This window comes from Nannospalax galili, unplaced genomic scaffold, assembly GCF_000622305.1.
Source record: "Nannospalax galili isolate Female #2095 unplaced genomic scaffold, S.galili_v1.0 scaffold1083, whole genome shotgun sequence".
Taxonomy (NCBI): domain Eukaryota; kingdom Metazoa; phylum Chordata; class Mammalia; order Rodentia; family Spalacidae; genus Nannospalax; species Nannospalax galili.
The window spans coordinates 1,184,224-1,198,199 of record NW_008350331.1 but is presented as its reverse complement, the minus strand read 5'-3'; the positions used below and the strand labels follow the sequence as shown (position 1 = coordinate 1,198,199).

The window sequence follows — 13,976 nt, the reverse complement described above, 5'->3', positions numbered from 1 at the left end:
TAAAGTCTGCAAGCCTGTCTTTTCCATGTATGTCAGACAGCGCTGGGTGTGTAAGAACTTCCCTTCCTTGGAGCACTCTGGGCCACTGTCCTTCAGAGTCGACCTCCTGCTCAGGAGTGTATTTCACAAGAGAAAGTTTTCATTGTGGGCATGTGATTGGGGTCAAAGACTGTTATTAAGTTATATGATTATTATAAAAGACAATGACAATATGATATTTTCATTGTATTTGATAAGGGGAAAACTGCAAAAGAACATGGGAGTCTGATGTAGTCACAGTGCCTCCAGGCCATGTTTACAGTGTTTCGTTAGCTAAGTAGACAGGGACAGTGGGATTTTAATAAAAACTCAAGATAAATAATAGATCTACCTACCTGCCTATTTATCATGTTACCTTATCATCTGTCATCCATCTGCCTTCCATCCTCTGTGTATCTACCATCTATTATCTATCATCTCTTTTCTTATCACCTGTCAACCTATCATTAAGTATTATCTGTCATCTGTTGAGTCATCTCTTGTCTATCTGTTCATGTCATGTCTTATCTATCAATTACCTATCTAGTACCATTCATCATCTACCTATTATGTATCCCTCTCTATCTATTTATATTCTTCATCATCTACTCTATGTACCACCTGTTATCCATCTTCCATCAGTTATCCGTCTATCTCTCATCTTCCATCTATCTTCCTCCCCCACTCTCTCCTCTACCTCCTTTTCACGCACCTACTTTAGGCAGGTGTGTGGCCTATATAAGATTTCTTATGGCTGAAGAAACTTTTAAGAGGGAAAAGTGGTGTGTCCCCTTTCTGCCTTCTTCCAGAGTTGTGGCCGTCATATTTGCTTTGTGCTTTTTACATTCAGACTTTGATACAGTTGAACCAGAAAGCACAGCTCACAGCTTATTTGGGGATGTCTTCTTTGGCGGTTGACTGACTTACCTAGTGTCAGTTAGGTGATAGTTCTTTATTTTCATTCCTGTATTATGATCCTTTCATGCATGAAGTCTGTTACTATTCCAAACAAAATTGGAAGCAGTTGGAGCTAGGTAGCTATTTACGGAAGCAACTGCCACAGTCTGACCTAGTTTGTACAGGCTACATAGTACTAAAATAACCATGTCATTTAAATAGTCCGTAAAGGCACTAAAATCAAAAGATTAAACTTTTCCTGTGGTAAATCCTTTTTTAGAGTAGTTATTTTAAAATTCACTTGACTTAATTTTTTCCTAAATCAGAATGGAAGGAAACCCACAAACTACTCCTTCAGTTTTGCTATAATGTGAAAATAAATTCTGAGAAGAATCGAGAGTCCCCAAGCCAAGTTTTAGTTGCAAAGTAAATCTTATAAATGCCAGAAAATGTTACCACCAAATGTTACCGCCAGCGGTGAAACAGCTGATTGACTCGGCTGTGAGTAATCCCATTTGAAATCCCACATCGAATCCGCCAGCAAGGAAGTTCTGGGCAGGACTTTCCACTGCTTGAGGTATTTTTAAAGCTAATGATAGCTGTTATTTTCTTGTTTCTAGACTGCCACAAGTTTCAAAATGTACTTAGAAAACTGGAATATTCAGACATCTACTTGGCTAAAATGGTAAGGGGTGCAAGAATGACCTTGTTTCCAGCGGGGGTATGCTGGGGCGGGCTTCAGGAGGTGGGCAGTAGCCAGCCATCAGGCCATCTGACTAACAGTACTAATATCTATGCCCTGTAACTGACAAAGTAGAAGCTATGGCTTGAGAAGGTGGTGCTCGTGATGCTCATTAGTTCACACCAGACACTTGCTGATTCCTTGTGTCCATCTGTGAGATGTCATCAGTCAGATGACCTCAGGTCCCAGATGAGGAAAGTGAAACAGGGCGAATGAAAGATAGATACCGGGCCAAAGTTCTCTCTTGAAAGAGGCTCTTGACCTCTCTGCTGTGTGACTTGATACTGGGAGAGTCTAGTTTTCAGATCCTGGGAAGTCAGTGTCAGCATCAAATCCCTGATGGAGTCTGTGCCCATCCCTAGCACTGAGAGCGTTAGGGTGCCCCGCATGCTGGTGCTTCTTAAGTTTGCATTTTTGTTGGCGTTTCTCTGTCCTATGTCTCTATTGTCTACAAAGCATTACTTGTTATGGAACTAATGATATTCTAGTTTCAAAGAACCAAATTCTGCCTCTTGGTTGTACCTATCAGAACAAGTGCAGGGAGAGTTTGAAACAGGTGAGCTTTGCTTTTCATGAGCAGCGGTTTTCACAAGCCAAAACACTGGGAGGCTTGGGGAGATGGCTTAAGGCTGAGAGTCCCTGCTGCGTTTGAGGAGGACTGGAGTTCAGTTCCCAGTACCCATATCGGGCGGCTCACAATCACCTGTGACTCTAGCCCGCTTCTGGCCTCTGCATTCATGTGCGCCCGCACGCGCACGCAGGCGCACACACACACGCACACACGCGCACACACACACACACAAATAAATCAATCTTAAAATATTGAGGCAAAAAGGAGATACAATGTAGTAATTCTCTAAAGGTCGCTTATGTGCCACTTTCTGAAAGCTAGTCTGGTCGTGCAGTTTTTGAAATTCTGGTCTGAACATGATTGTTTTTAATTAATACTACAAATAATTTTAACACCAACATCTTTTTTTTTATACCGAGTAGTCCCAACATGCCAAGAGTCATACAGACTCCGTTAGGGGTATACAATCTGAGGCGACTGAGCACATCTCTCTGCACATAAATAATGAGAAATTTTAGAAATGAAACATTTCATTCAGGCAAAGATACAAAGCATAAAAATATGTAATAAATTGAGTCCTCATTTAAAAAAGAAATTTTACTGAGAATGGGATTTCAAACCTATGTCCACCTTCCCAATTATATTCTTTTTCTGCGAATGAATAGGGAGATGGAACCCTGAGTTTGGATGTAATCAGGCATTTTTGAACCATTAGTGATGGATTAGTGATAACTGCTTGAATTTCTGTTTCATTTTCTATTTGGGTTCTGTCACTGAATCATGTAGTGGCCTCTTCAACTGCCATTGGCCATGGGTCAACCAAGTTTTGGGGAGAAAGCTCTGTCACTTCATTTTAATCAATAATTAAAGAGCCAACGATCTTCAAGGCATTTGTTGACATTTTCTAGGTCCTCACAGTACAGTTCAAGCATCTCTAATCTGAATATCTGAAAAGACAGATGCCCCCAAATCTGAAGTTTTTGGACACTAACATGATGTCCTGAGTGGAATCTGACCTCGTACACAGTCAGAACACAGGCACACTGGAAGTGTTCTGTAAAGTTGCACTTGGGCTGTGTGTGTAACGTATACACAAAATGAGCTTTGTTTTAGACCTGGGTCTTGTCCCCAAGATAACCATGTATTTACAAAGTCTGCTCAACCTCTATCACTCTTGGTGACTTAAAATCTGATGGGCTCTGGGCCGATGCTCTAACTGACGCATTCGTTTTTGCACTAGACTCTACTAAGAGAGATGAATAGGGTTGCACTCATGAGTTAGATGGCATAGGGGGCTGGTTAGAAAGGTAAATTAATGTTGGCTAAATGAAAATAATTTTTGTGGGTGCTTATCCCAAGTCCAGATGTTTTAATGCCAATGGAACTCACATCAATAACCCTCGTGGATTTGACTTTTGCTAGAATCAGCTTCTGTAAGGCAGGAACTTGTGCTAGGTTGAAAGTGACCACCTAGCCTTTACACTAATAGTTCTCCTGTGAGGGAGTCCAGGCCATTGAACTTAATGAGGTTAGAATGTATAACTGAGCTAAAGTGCTTTTCTGATAACATTCAAACACACCAGAGCAGCAGAGGCTTTCCTGCATTTCATTGCAAGTTTCTGACAAGGTCAGACAGGCCTCCTCCTAGAGGCACCTAAGGACCTCTGTGTGGTCTGCCCCAGAGGGAGCAGGTGTAGCCAGAGGCATCTGGTGTGTTTACCTGGGGCTTGTCGGTCCTTCCTCTCTTTACAGTGTGTGCTATGAGCGGGTTCCCCAGTACCCTACGGTGCTCACTTTCGTCCTGTCTGCTCTGTGGCATGGCGTCTACCCTGGATACTACTTTACCTTCTTAACTGGAGTCCCTGTCACATTGGCAGCTAGAGCGGTAAGCTTCCTGGAGGCGTAGGGTCTTCAGCAATCTGATGTGTGTGTGTTTGTTGTTATGCTTTCTGTTGTAGCAAGAATCGGAGTGGAGGGATGCTGTGAAGGGTGCTTCGATGCACAGTCACTGGGTCCTCCCTGTGGCACTTTTCCCTCTGGAATTATATTTTTGAAAAAATCAAACGATATATACTACCCTTGATCTTACTCAAAAATCCAAGAAATATCCAAATATATGCAAAAAGTCTTCCTTTTAAGAAATACTTCAATGTGTAAGTACTTGTAATCATTATAAAAATAATTAACCATTTTATTTGCAGAAGGTTAAACAAAAGAATTTTAGGAGCAGTATTTCCTCCCCTAAGAAATGAACACGTTTTTAATCATTAAAAACTGAATATGTGAAGGCTGCTAATTACAGTTGATGTTTATTAACTAATGTATGTTCTCCCAGATTTACTTATTCCCTTCTTAATTTCTCATGTCATTATACTAAGCCAAGAAATAATTCGCAGCGTCTCTGAGCAGTCAGTGAGACAGCATCCATAGGAACTGTGTCTGTTGGCAGTGGACCTAACTTTGAATGTCCAATTCAGTCAACTTAGCATAACATTATTCGTGTTCAGTACAGAGTTTTGTATTTGATCCAGTTTTGTTCTTTAATCATGATTCTGGTTTTCCTTATTTCAAATGCCAAGAGGTTATAATGACATTAATCATATGGTTTTTTATGTATAAATGTTGCTATTTACTCATTGTGTGTGTGTGTGTGTGTGCTCGTGCACATGTATGTATTCGTGTGTAGGACAGAGGACAACCCTGGGTGTTGTTCCTCAGATGCCTTCCATCTTTTTTGAGTCATCGCTGGCCTGGAACTCTGGAAGTAGGCTTGCTGGCTGCCAAGGACTCTTGGGGATCTGCCTGTTTCTACCTCCCTAGTGCTGTGATTACAAGTGAATGCCACCATGCCTGGTTCTTTTTTAAAAGTAGATTCCAGTGCTAGAACTCACACTTGGCTGTCTCCCAAGCCCTCACTATGTACTCATTCTTCAATGCACTTATTCTATGAATATTTTAGGAGCCCTGTCATATGCCAACCATATAGGTCTCAGCGATTGCAGTGAGCAGGACAAGAGCGCTCCCCCAAGGATTTCCAATTTTAGTTAGATGAAATTGTAGTAGAGTAGATATATGAACAAGGTAGAAAATGAATTACTAGTCATGCTAATTAAAACATTCTGAAAATTAAATTCATATTTGAGTATGAGAAGGCAGGAAGACCTTTACTGTGTTCCTATGCATATACCTACTCAGATTATAAAACGAAACTAAAGAGCAGATAGCCAGGACAAACCAAGAAATAAAGGGCAAAATTTTGTTTGTTGATATATTCAGAGTAGATATTCCTTAAAATATCTTTTTTTTTGCTGGTCTCTGCTGGTATAAGGGCTTTGGTTTATGCAGATCTTTCCTTACTGAGAACTTGGAAACGTTTTTACAGGTAAGTTTGGCAGGAGATGGAGAGGAGAGGATTGATGGAACAGATCTTCCATTCTTTTAAGAAGAATAAACTCAACAGTCATGAAGTCTTAGGCTTCTGGAAGTTAGCCAGTAAAATCTCATACCTGCTACCCAGAGACGTAGTCACTGTCCTAAGGGAGTAAGGGCTGAGGAAAAGAATCATTTTTATTTTTTAGGCTGACCTTGAACTCACAGAGATCTACCTGCCTCTGCCTCTGGAGCGCTGGGACTACAGGCGTACACCACCATGCCCCGCTGTTGTTGTTCTTTTTTACTGTTGAGACAGAGTCTCATGTAATCCAGGCTGGCCTCAAACTCCCTATGTAGCCAAAGATGAGTTTGAACTTCTGATCCTCCTGCCTCCTAATGCTGGGACCATAAGCCTATGCCACCCTGCCTGGTTTTATAAGGTACTGAGGATCAAACCTGAACCCAGGGATTTGTGCATGTTGGGAAAGTACTCCACCAGCTGAGCTACATCCACGGCCCAAGGAGGGTCTTTCAATTTGCTGGGTAGCACTGGTTGCGGAAGCCTTTCCTGCTGTAGAGCAGAACTGCTGATTAGCCAACCATGGCTCCCAGCTCTTCCTTTGATTCTTGAACCTGGAAATGAGAGCACTTTCTGGGTACAAGTCTAGTTACCTGTGTCAACAGACCCACAAACAAGTGTGATCTTTGGCTTTTCCATTTCTTTTGTTTGGAGGCAGGGTCTCATATACCCCAGGCTGGCCTTGAACTCCTGGCCCTCCTGGTTCCACTTCCCAAGTGCTGGAATTACAGCTGTGTGCCGCCACTCAGAGTCTTCCATTTATGTTTCAAAGGGTTATATCTCTTCACCCAAATATCAGTGTCCTTATTTATAAAATGGAAATAATGGTGCTTATACAGTAGACTTGTTAGAAGATTCAACAGACACGATCCACATACAGCCTTAGCACAGACTTGGCATGTTGTAGGCACTCAATAAATAGCAGTCGCTGTTAGAAGTGCTGGTAGCAATACCTGCATTAATATTTCCATAGGAAGCAGTTAGGATACAGCACGGAGATTTGCTAATAAGGGTATGCATCACAAAATTGTTTATAATAGCAAAACAAGGGGCGGGCAAGCAAGCTAACTTTCCCATAATTAACTTAAAATTACATTAGGGATTAACATTTACTGACATTAAAAAGTCTATGATAGATTACAAAACAGGCTGAAAAGATCTACTGGTGGCATTAAAAGAATGTAAATGTGGATGCGTATAAATAGAAAGGCTTTGGAGGACTGCGTGCCAAGTTCTTAAAGAATGCCTTTTTTGGAGGAGAACATGGTTAAAAAAAAAAAGAAAAAGAAAAAGAAAAAGAACTTTTAATTTTTAAACCGTCTTCTGTAGTGAATGTGCATTTTTTTTAAAAAAATGGCAAAAACCTAATGGAATTTTTAGTTGAAATAGAACTGGGGTGGTTGGTTATTTTCTGCAGCCTGTGTTCTTGTGGTCTGCTACCTGTGTGCATGGAATGGAGTTGCTTTTTGTAACTTCTGTCTCCTCACTTCTGCCTTCCTCGGTCTGCAGGTGAGGAGCAACTTCAGACATCGCTTCCTTTCTTCCAAAGCTCTCAAATGTGTTTATGATGTGGTTACCTGGGCCGCCACCCAGCTGGCTGTCTCCTATATTGCTGCGCCCTTTGTCCTACTGGCTGTTGAACCAACCATCAGTTTATACAAGTAAGTTTTCCATTGTTCTCAGTTGATGCCCAGTAAATGTATCTGTTTGACTTAGCCATTGGTAAATTAAATCAATCTACTAGGAGGTTGTACCAAGAATCACTAAATGTGACTTCAGTGTGAAAAATGCCTTATAGAAGCTTTAAGGGGAAACAACTGCCCCAAAGATGCCAACATACAAGCATCAATACCTGCAAAGAAAGTATCCTAGTGTCATGAAGGGCTCTCGTGGCAGCTCACCTTGAAGGAATAGAGACAAAGTACAAACTCTAGCAGGTACACACTGCCATGTCCCAGCACTTATAAAATCGAGGCAGAAGGATCATGAGTTGGATCCCAACTAGGGCTGTGAGACTCTGTCTCAAACAAAGAAAAAGAAAGGAATCCACAAATACACTCCCCACAACTCAGGCGGTGGATTTCTTGCCATTGGCTCTTTTTTCCTGGGGATTAAGCTGTGCTAGAGACTGGAGCATTTTGAGGCAGAATTAGGGCAGGAGTTGGGGTGCAGCCAACTGTGGGATTGACTGACGTGCACAATATGTAGACGGTCTGTGCTCTTTACTGAGGTGTGATGCTGGTGGGTGGGCATGGCAGATTTATATTCCCAGATGTTCATGGTGGAGGCTCACATGGGGACCAGCAGCCCTTAGGGAAAGATCTGTCAGGCCCTTATATTTGAAAGCCAGTGCTGCAAGTGAACTGCAGACTATAGTTTTGTACTTTATTATTTCATGCTTGTGTTTAATTAGTTATGTTTTTCTGCCATTATGGAGTGGTTGAGTGTTGTGGTCTTAAAGCTGTGTGACTTAACTGTGAAAGGAAGGTAAGAATAGATCTACCTCAGAACACCCTTGTTAGGCCTGGACATGACAACTGAGTAGGGAACATGCAGAGGTCAGAGGTCAGTCCTGGACACTTGCCCGTATGCAGTAAATGTTGTCTTGCATTATTTACTGGGTAACACAGGCTTTTCCAGGCTTACTTTTATGTGTGTGCATGAGCGTGTGTGTATATGTATGTGTGCAGGTACTTGTATATATGCAGGTGCACATGCATGTTGAGGCCAGAGGTCAACCTGTCCACCTTGCTCTTTGAAACAGGGTGTCACATTTGGCCTAGAGTGCACCAAATAGGCTAGGCTGACTGGCCAGTGAGAGCCCGGGGTCCTCGTCACCTTTGTAGCACTGGGTTTACCATCACATAATACCATGCTTAGCTTTTTTGATATGTGCTCAAACGCAGGCCCTCATGTATGACAAGTGCTTTACTGACTGAGCATCTCTTCAGCTCCTGGGTTAGTTTTTTGACGTAGTTTGGTTGTGAAAGTGACTTACAAATAAGCACTGCAATTGTTTGTACTCGGAAAATGGTAACCAGCTTGTGATGCTTAGGCACAGTGAGTGCTTTGATCTAAAGGAACCAAGGCCTCTCTGGTTGCTCCCCAAGCTTGCCTCTTCTTTTCTCCCCAGGAGTGCAAGAAGCAGCTTCCTCTAAATTTCCTCAATCTAAAACCTAAATGTTCCGGTAGATTAATGCACAGGTAGAAAGACGAGATTTAACGTCACATGCAAAGACCATATACAACTTTTCCCCAGACTACTGTCTATTCTTTTTAAAATTATTATTGTTATGGGGCTGGAAAGATGACTCAGAGGTTGAGAGCGCTGACTGCTCTTGCAGAGGACCCAGGTTTGATTCCTAGCACCCACATGGTGACCAACAACTGTCTGTAACTCCAGTTCCAGGGGAATCCAATGCCTTCTTCTGACCTCAAGCAGGCATTACACAGCACAGGTGCACTCACACACATGAAGGCAATATACTCATACACATAAAATAAAAATAATAAATAAAATATTAAAAATGATTATTGTTCCCTATGCATACATATGTGTGTTTCTGGCTGAACACCTGGCATCAGATAACCCATGAAAGAGCTCATCCTTGCAGAAAACTGCTTCTTCCTCAGCAGCCATTGACTGCCTGTAGCTCTTCATCTAGAGGTGGGACCTGTGAAATCTCCCCCATTCACATTAGCACATTACTGTCTATTCTTCAGGCCCATGTATCACCCCTAAAAATCACTTGTGCTTCCCCTAAAAGTGCCTCCCTGCCCCCACGTCCCTCTCTACTATAAAGAGGGAGTTTAAGCCGTAGCCGTCCGGTCCTGTTTTTTTGTGAGTGTCACACTTTGTGTAACTCCCATGCACATAATGGATGTCTATGCCTTTTCTCCTGTTAATCTCTCTATTGCCTGTCTCAAATTACATAAGCTCTACATCATCTCTGTAATTGGTGTTCCGGTCAGGAATGGAGTGCAGAAACTTTGACCACCTAGTGCGTGAGTCCGCATCTACATGCAGAATGAATTTTTAATGTTGGGAGGAAATGAGGTGAACTGTGTCACACTCATCAAAAACTTCCGTTCTGCTTGAGTTCCATGCTGCTGTCATGTAGCAAGCTGGCCTAACGTGGAAGCTGTACTGGTTTCTACTCAGATTTTTCTAGAAAAGAGACTCCAAAAGAGTAGGAGGAAAATTATAATTTCCGGGCAGCAAAGAAACCCCGGATTCAGCTGCAGCAAAGGAAGGAGCTGTCCCAGCTCTGCATAAGAATTGACACGAGCTGGGCCCGACTGGCTTGTCTGTCTGTAGGAGGGTTCTGTGCAGATTGCTGGGATGGGATTTGGGCGGGTACACGTGGGGAATGCTTGTTTCCAGATGCATATGGTATAAGAATGTGTGGAATTTAGGGCGAAGAAGGCTCCCACTAGGAACTAGAGGGCCCGTCACGGGGGCTCCCTCAGAAAGGCGCACATCTTCCATGCTGATCACCCTAGCTCCTGCCCCATTTTTCTTCCACTCATGTCAAGGCTTTAAGGCAGTATCAGCTGTTTTCTGTTGTCTGCAGTTTTGAGACCCCCTAGTAACAACTTTCAGCCCTACAGGTTGTCAGCTGGGACCTGTGTCTTTGCTGTGGGTCTAATTCATTTTCTAAGATTTATTTTTTATTGTATGTGTGTGGTAAGTGTATATGAGTGCAGGTGCCCTTTGAGGCCAGAAGAGGGCATCGGATCTCTGGAGCTGGAGGAACAGATAGTTGTGAGTCACCTGGTGTGGATGCTGGGAACTGAACTTGGGTCCTCTGCAAGAGCAGTGTGTGCTTTTAATTGCTGAGCCATCTCTCCACATCTTTTTAGCTCCTTGTTTTTTTTTCCTTAGACACTATCTCATGTAGCCCAGGCTGGCCTCAAACTTCGGATCCTCCTGCCTTCATCTCCTAAGTGGTGAGATTACAGGCTGTTACTTCCATGCCTGGTTTATAGGGTGCTTGGGATCAAACCTAGGGCTCCATGTGTACTAGGCAAGCTCCCTGCAACCGAGCCATGTTGCCAGCCCCTGATAATTGTTTTTACGAGCTCTGCTTGCAGTCTCTTAAGTTTGGAGTGGTCTGCTTCAGACATGATTTCCCAATGAGCCCTGGTATTCTACTGTCATGTGTAGAGTTTTCAGGAATATATATATATATCATGGGACAGCAGCAAAGCTTGTATTCAGCTGAGTAGCACTTAATACCTATGGTGTCCTGGGCACTGTGCTAGAAGCTAGGAATAGAATATTCCTAGTTAGGAATAGAATCTCAAACAGCCACAACAAAAAAATCATTTCTGCCCCTGCAGAGGCGATGGCTTAATGGAACAGACAGGCCAAGGTTGACAAGTTTATGAGTACCGACTAGAAGGAATTGCAGGGAGCACATCAAACAGGCCCCTGACTTGGCTTGAGTGAAGGTAGCAGCTTTGAGGAGGAAGTGGCGTTTGAGCTCTTGTGCAATGGGATTGAAGCAGGCCCAGCATGTGTGAGGTCAGTGGGTAAGGCGGGATGTTGTGGGTGATGTTCTGGAGATGGGAGAAACAGAGAAAAGCTCTGTGTTCAGAGGCAGCTTCAGGCTCTAAACAGCAGAGAAATTCAAGTGTGGGCAGAACAAACTTCAGGGTGCACAGTGGTGGGCTGAAGGGGGGAGGAGTAAGTGTGAGGACCCCTCCCCCATCCAAGAAAGACAAGGCTGAGAGGGGGACCTGATGCTCAGGGTCCAGGTTCGCTGTAATGTCAAGATCAGCAGAGCAGTTACCAAACGCTTCTTCAGGAAAAGCTAATTTGGAAGCAGATGGCTACAGATCAAACCAAGCTAAAAGCATGTCTGCATTAACATGTATTTAATCAACTAAAATATATGCTGATTTGGGGACTTAGGCAAGTACTTGAGGGGTGGAATCGAACAGCTGTCTATTCTCTTGAAAACAGCACATTTTAAAAAAGCTTTTGTTTAGGATGAAACAAATTTATTTGTTAGAGATGATCTAATCTAATTGATTAGAGATGATCTAATCTAATGCTAATCTGGTGTGTGTTTGATGTGTAGGGCTGTTTGGTGTGTGTGTCTGTGTGTCTTTGGTGCATTTTTGGTGTGGAGGTGGTGTTTGGTGTGTGTGTGTGTGTGTGTGTGTGTGTGTGTGTGTGTGTGTGTGTGTCTGGCATGTGTATGTGTGTTGTGTGTTTGGTGTGTGTGTGTGTGTTTGTGTGTTGGCGTGCGTATGTGTGTTGTATGTTGTGTGTGTATGTGTTTGGTGTGTGTGTGCTTGATGTATGTTTGGTGTGTGTTTCTGTGCACATACCAATGCATGTGTAAAGCCCACGGAAGGACAGCAGGTGTCCTACTCTATCACTCTCCACCTTATCCCTTTGAGGCAGAGCCTCTCAGGGAACCTGGACTCGCCGTGTTTTGGTTAGGCTGGCTGGCCAGCAAGCCCAAGCCTTTCTCTGCCCTCACACCCATCACCCCACCTGCCCCAGTGCTGTGATTACTGGTATGTATGGCCACCCCAGCTTTTTTTTTTTTTTTTTTAATGTGAATGCTGGGGATCTGAACTCAGGTCTTCATGCTTGCTCAGCAAGCACTCTGACCCACCAAGGTGTCTTCCTAGGCTCTGCTCTGGTTTTATATTGTAAATTTCCCATCTAGATGAACTCTATCCAGTAGAAGTTTCTGTGATGACAAAAATGCCTTTTATCTGTGCATCAGCTGTCCCATACCTTGGCTATGGGCATTTGATATGTGGCTAATGAGACTGAGGAACTGAATTTTCTATTTGATTTTATTTGAGTTAATTGCTTTTATTTTGAGACAGGGTGTCCTGTTGCTCTGGCTGGTTTTGAACTGGTTATTAACTGAGGATGACCTTGAACTTCTGATCATTGGCTGCTGCTGCCTCTTGACTGCTGGGATTATAAGCATACACTACCATAGCTGGTTTATATAATGCTGGAGATGGAACCCAGGGCTGCATACATGGCAAGCATTCTACCAACTGAACTATGTCCCTAGCAATTAATTTGAGTTTCAATAGTCACATTTTGCTTTTGGCTTATTGATTACACCTCAAAACCTGTGTTGAGAATCTTTGAAGAGAGCCACTAAGTCTAGTAAAGGGAAATTAAAACGTCAAGGCCATTTTAGTGAAGGTGAGCCTGGCTGCCTTCCAGATCTTCAGCTTGTTTAGGGCTAAGTGCAGTGACCAGAAGTGGAGGACAGCTGAGTTTGAGCCTGTTTCTCAGATGTCGCCAGTTGCTTAGCATTTATATTTCTGATATGCTTTGTTTTTATGAATAGTCTGGGTTCAGTCCAGACTCTCTTCAAATCTCATCACTAAATTTCTTAACCTTTTCCCCTTTAAATTGTCCACAAGCCTTAAGTTCAACAAACACTTGAAAGTGTTAGAAGAAAAGCCTCCGAGCCGGGTGTCGAGGCTCACACCTGCAACCCCAGCACTTGAAGAGGCTGAGACAGGAGAGAGACAAGTTCAAGATCAGTCTGAGCTATATAATGACTTCCAGGCCAGCCTGAGCTACAGTGTGAAATCCTGTGTCTAAAAAGTTTTAAAAAGGGTCCCCCAGATGCCAGGGACTCGAACCCGCGACCCCCGGTGAGGTGAGGATTGGGGATGAGTAAGCACGCCATTCGCCAGCCCATGCCGCCCCCATTACCCGAGGACACTCAGACGCAATGGGGAGCCTAGTCAAGCAGGGACTCATTTATTGCAAGTGTTCCAAAGCTTATAAAGGCACCTGGAACTCCCCCCTCTCCCCTGAGGGTGTATCTTAAGGATGGTCATGTGCTGATCATGCACTCCTCAGCAGTGCGGAAGTATTCTTCAGACTTTCAAAGCAAGCCAGGCCACGCCCCCAGTAACTTCCTTTCGGACCTATGCAAGGTGGGGCTTTTAGGTCCCCACATATCCCCCTTTTAATTTTTATTTTAAGGCCGGACTGACTTTATTTCACGGGTTACCCACCTCATAGGTGGCTCCCTGAGGAGAGGTGGCTATCTCCTTTCTCTAATCTTACGCATTTTTGCCTGTCTTAGGTTGTGTCACCTCTGATCAAGCCTTGCCCATCATTGGATCATGCACCTGGCCATGTGCATGTCCTGTCTTAGGAGTACTTGTCATGGGACATCTTACCTGTCTTTGGCTAAAAATGCATCATGATTAAGGGTAGCCGTGTGGGTAATGCCAGCCTGTGACAATCTAAGTTTCTGCCTAACTCAGTTAGCCAAGCGTGGGCAACCGGAGGG

At 43.4% G+C, this 13,976-nt stretch overlaps 1 protein-coding gene across 5 annotated transcripts in view; it reads left to right on the top strand.

Annotated features, from left to right (window-relative positions):
- Mboat1 (membrane bound O-acyltransferase domain containing 1) overlaps positions 1 to 13,976 on the top strand; it is a 126,693-nt gene that overhangs the window by 100,589 nt on the left and 12,128 nt on the right. For 4 of the 5 annotated variants that reach the window (XM_029570663.1, XM_029570662.1, XM_029570660.1 and 1 more), the window contains exons 10-12: positions 1,536 to 1,600; positions 3,981 to 4,113; positions 7,189 to 7,340. In XM_029570663.1, the coding sequence (XP_029426523.1) occupies positions 1,536 to 1,600; positions 3,981 to 4,113; positions 7,189 to 7,340 (350 nt within the window). Of the gene's footprint in view, positions 1 to 1,535; positions 1,601 to 3,980; positions 4,114 to 4,186; positions 4,382 to 7,188; positions 7,341 to 13,976 lie in introns of those variants that run through there. The other variant, XR_003851820.1, reaches the window with a different exon arrangement.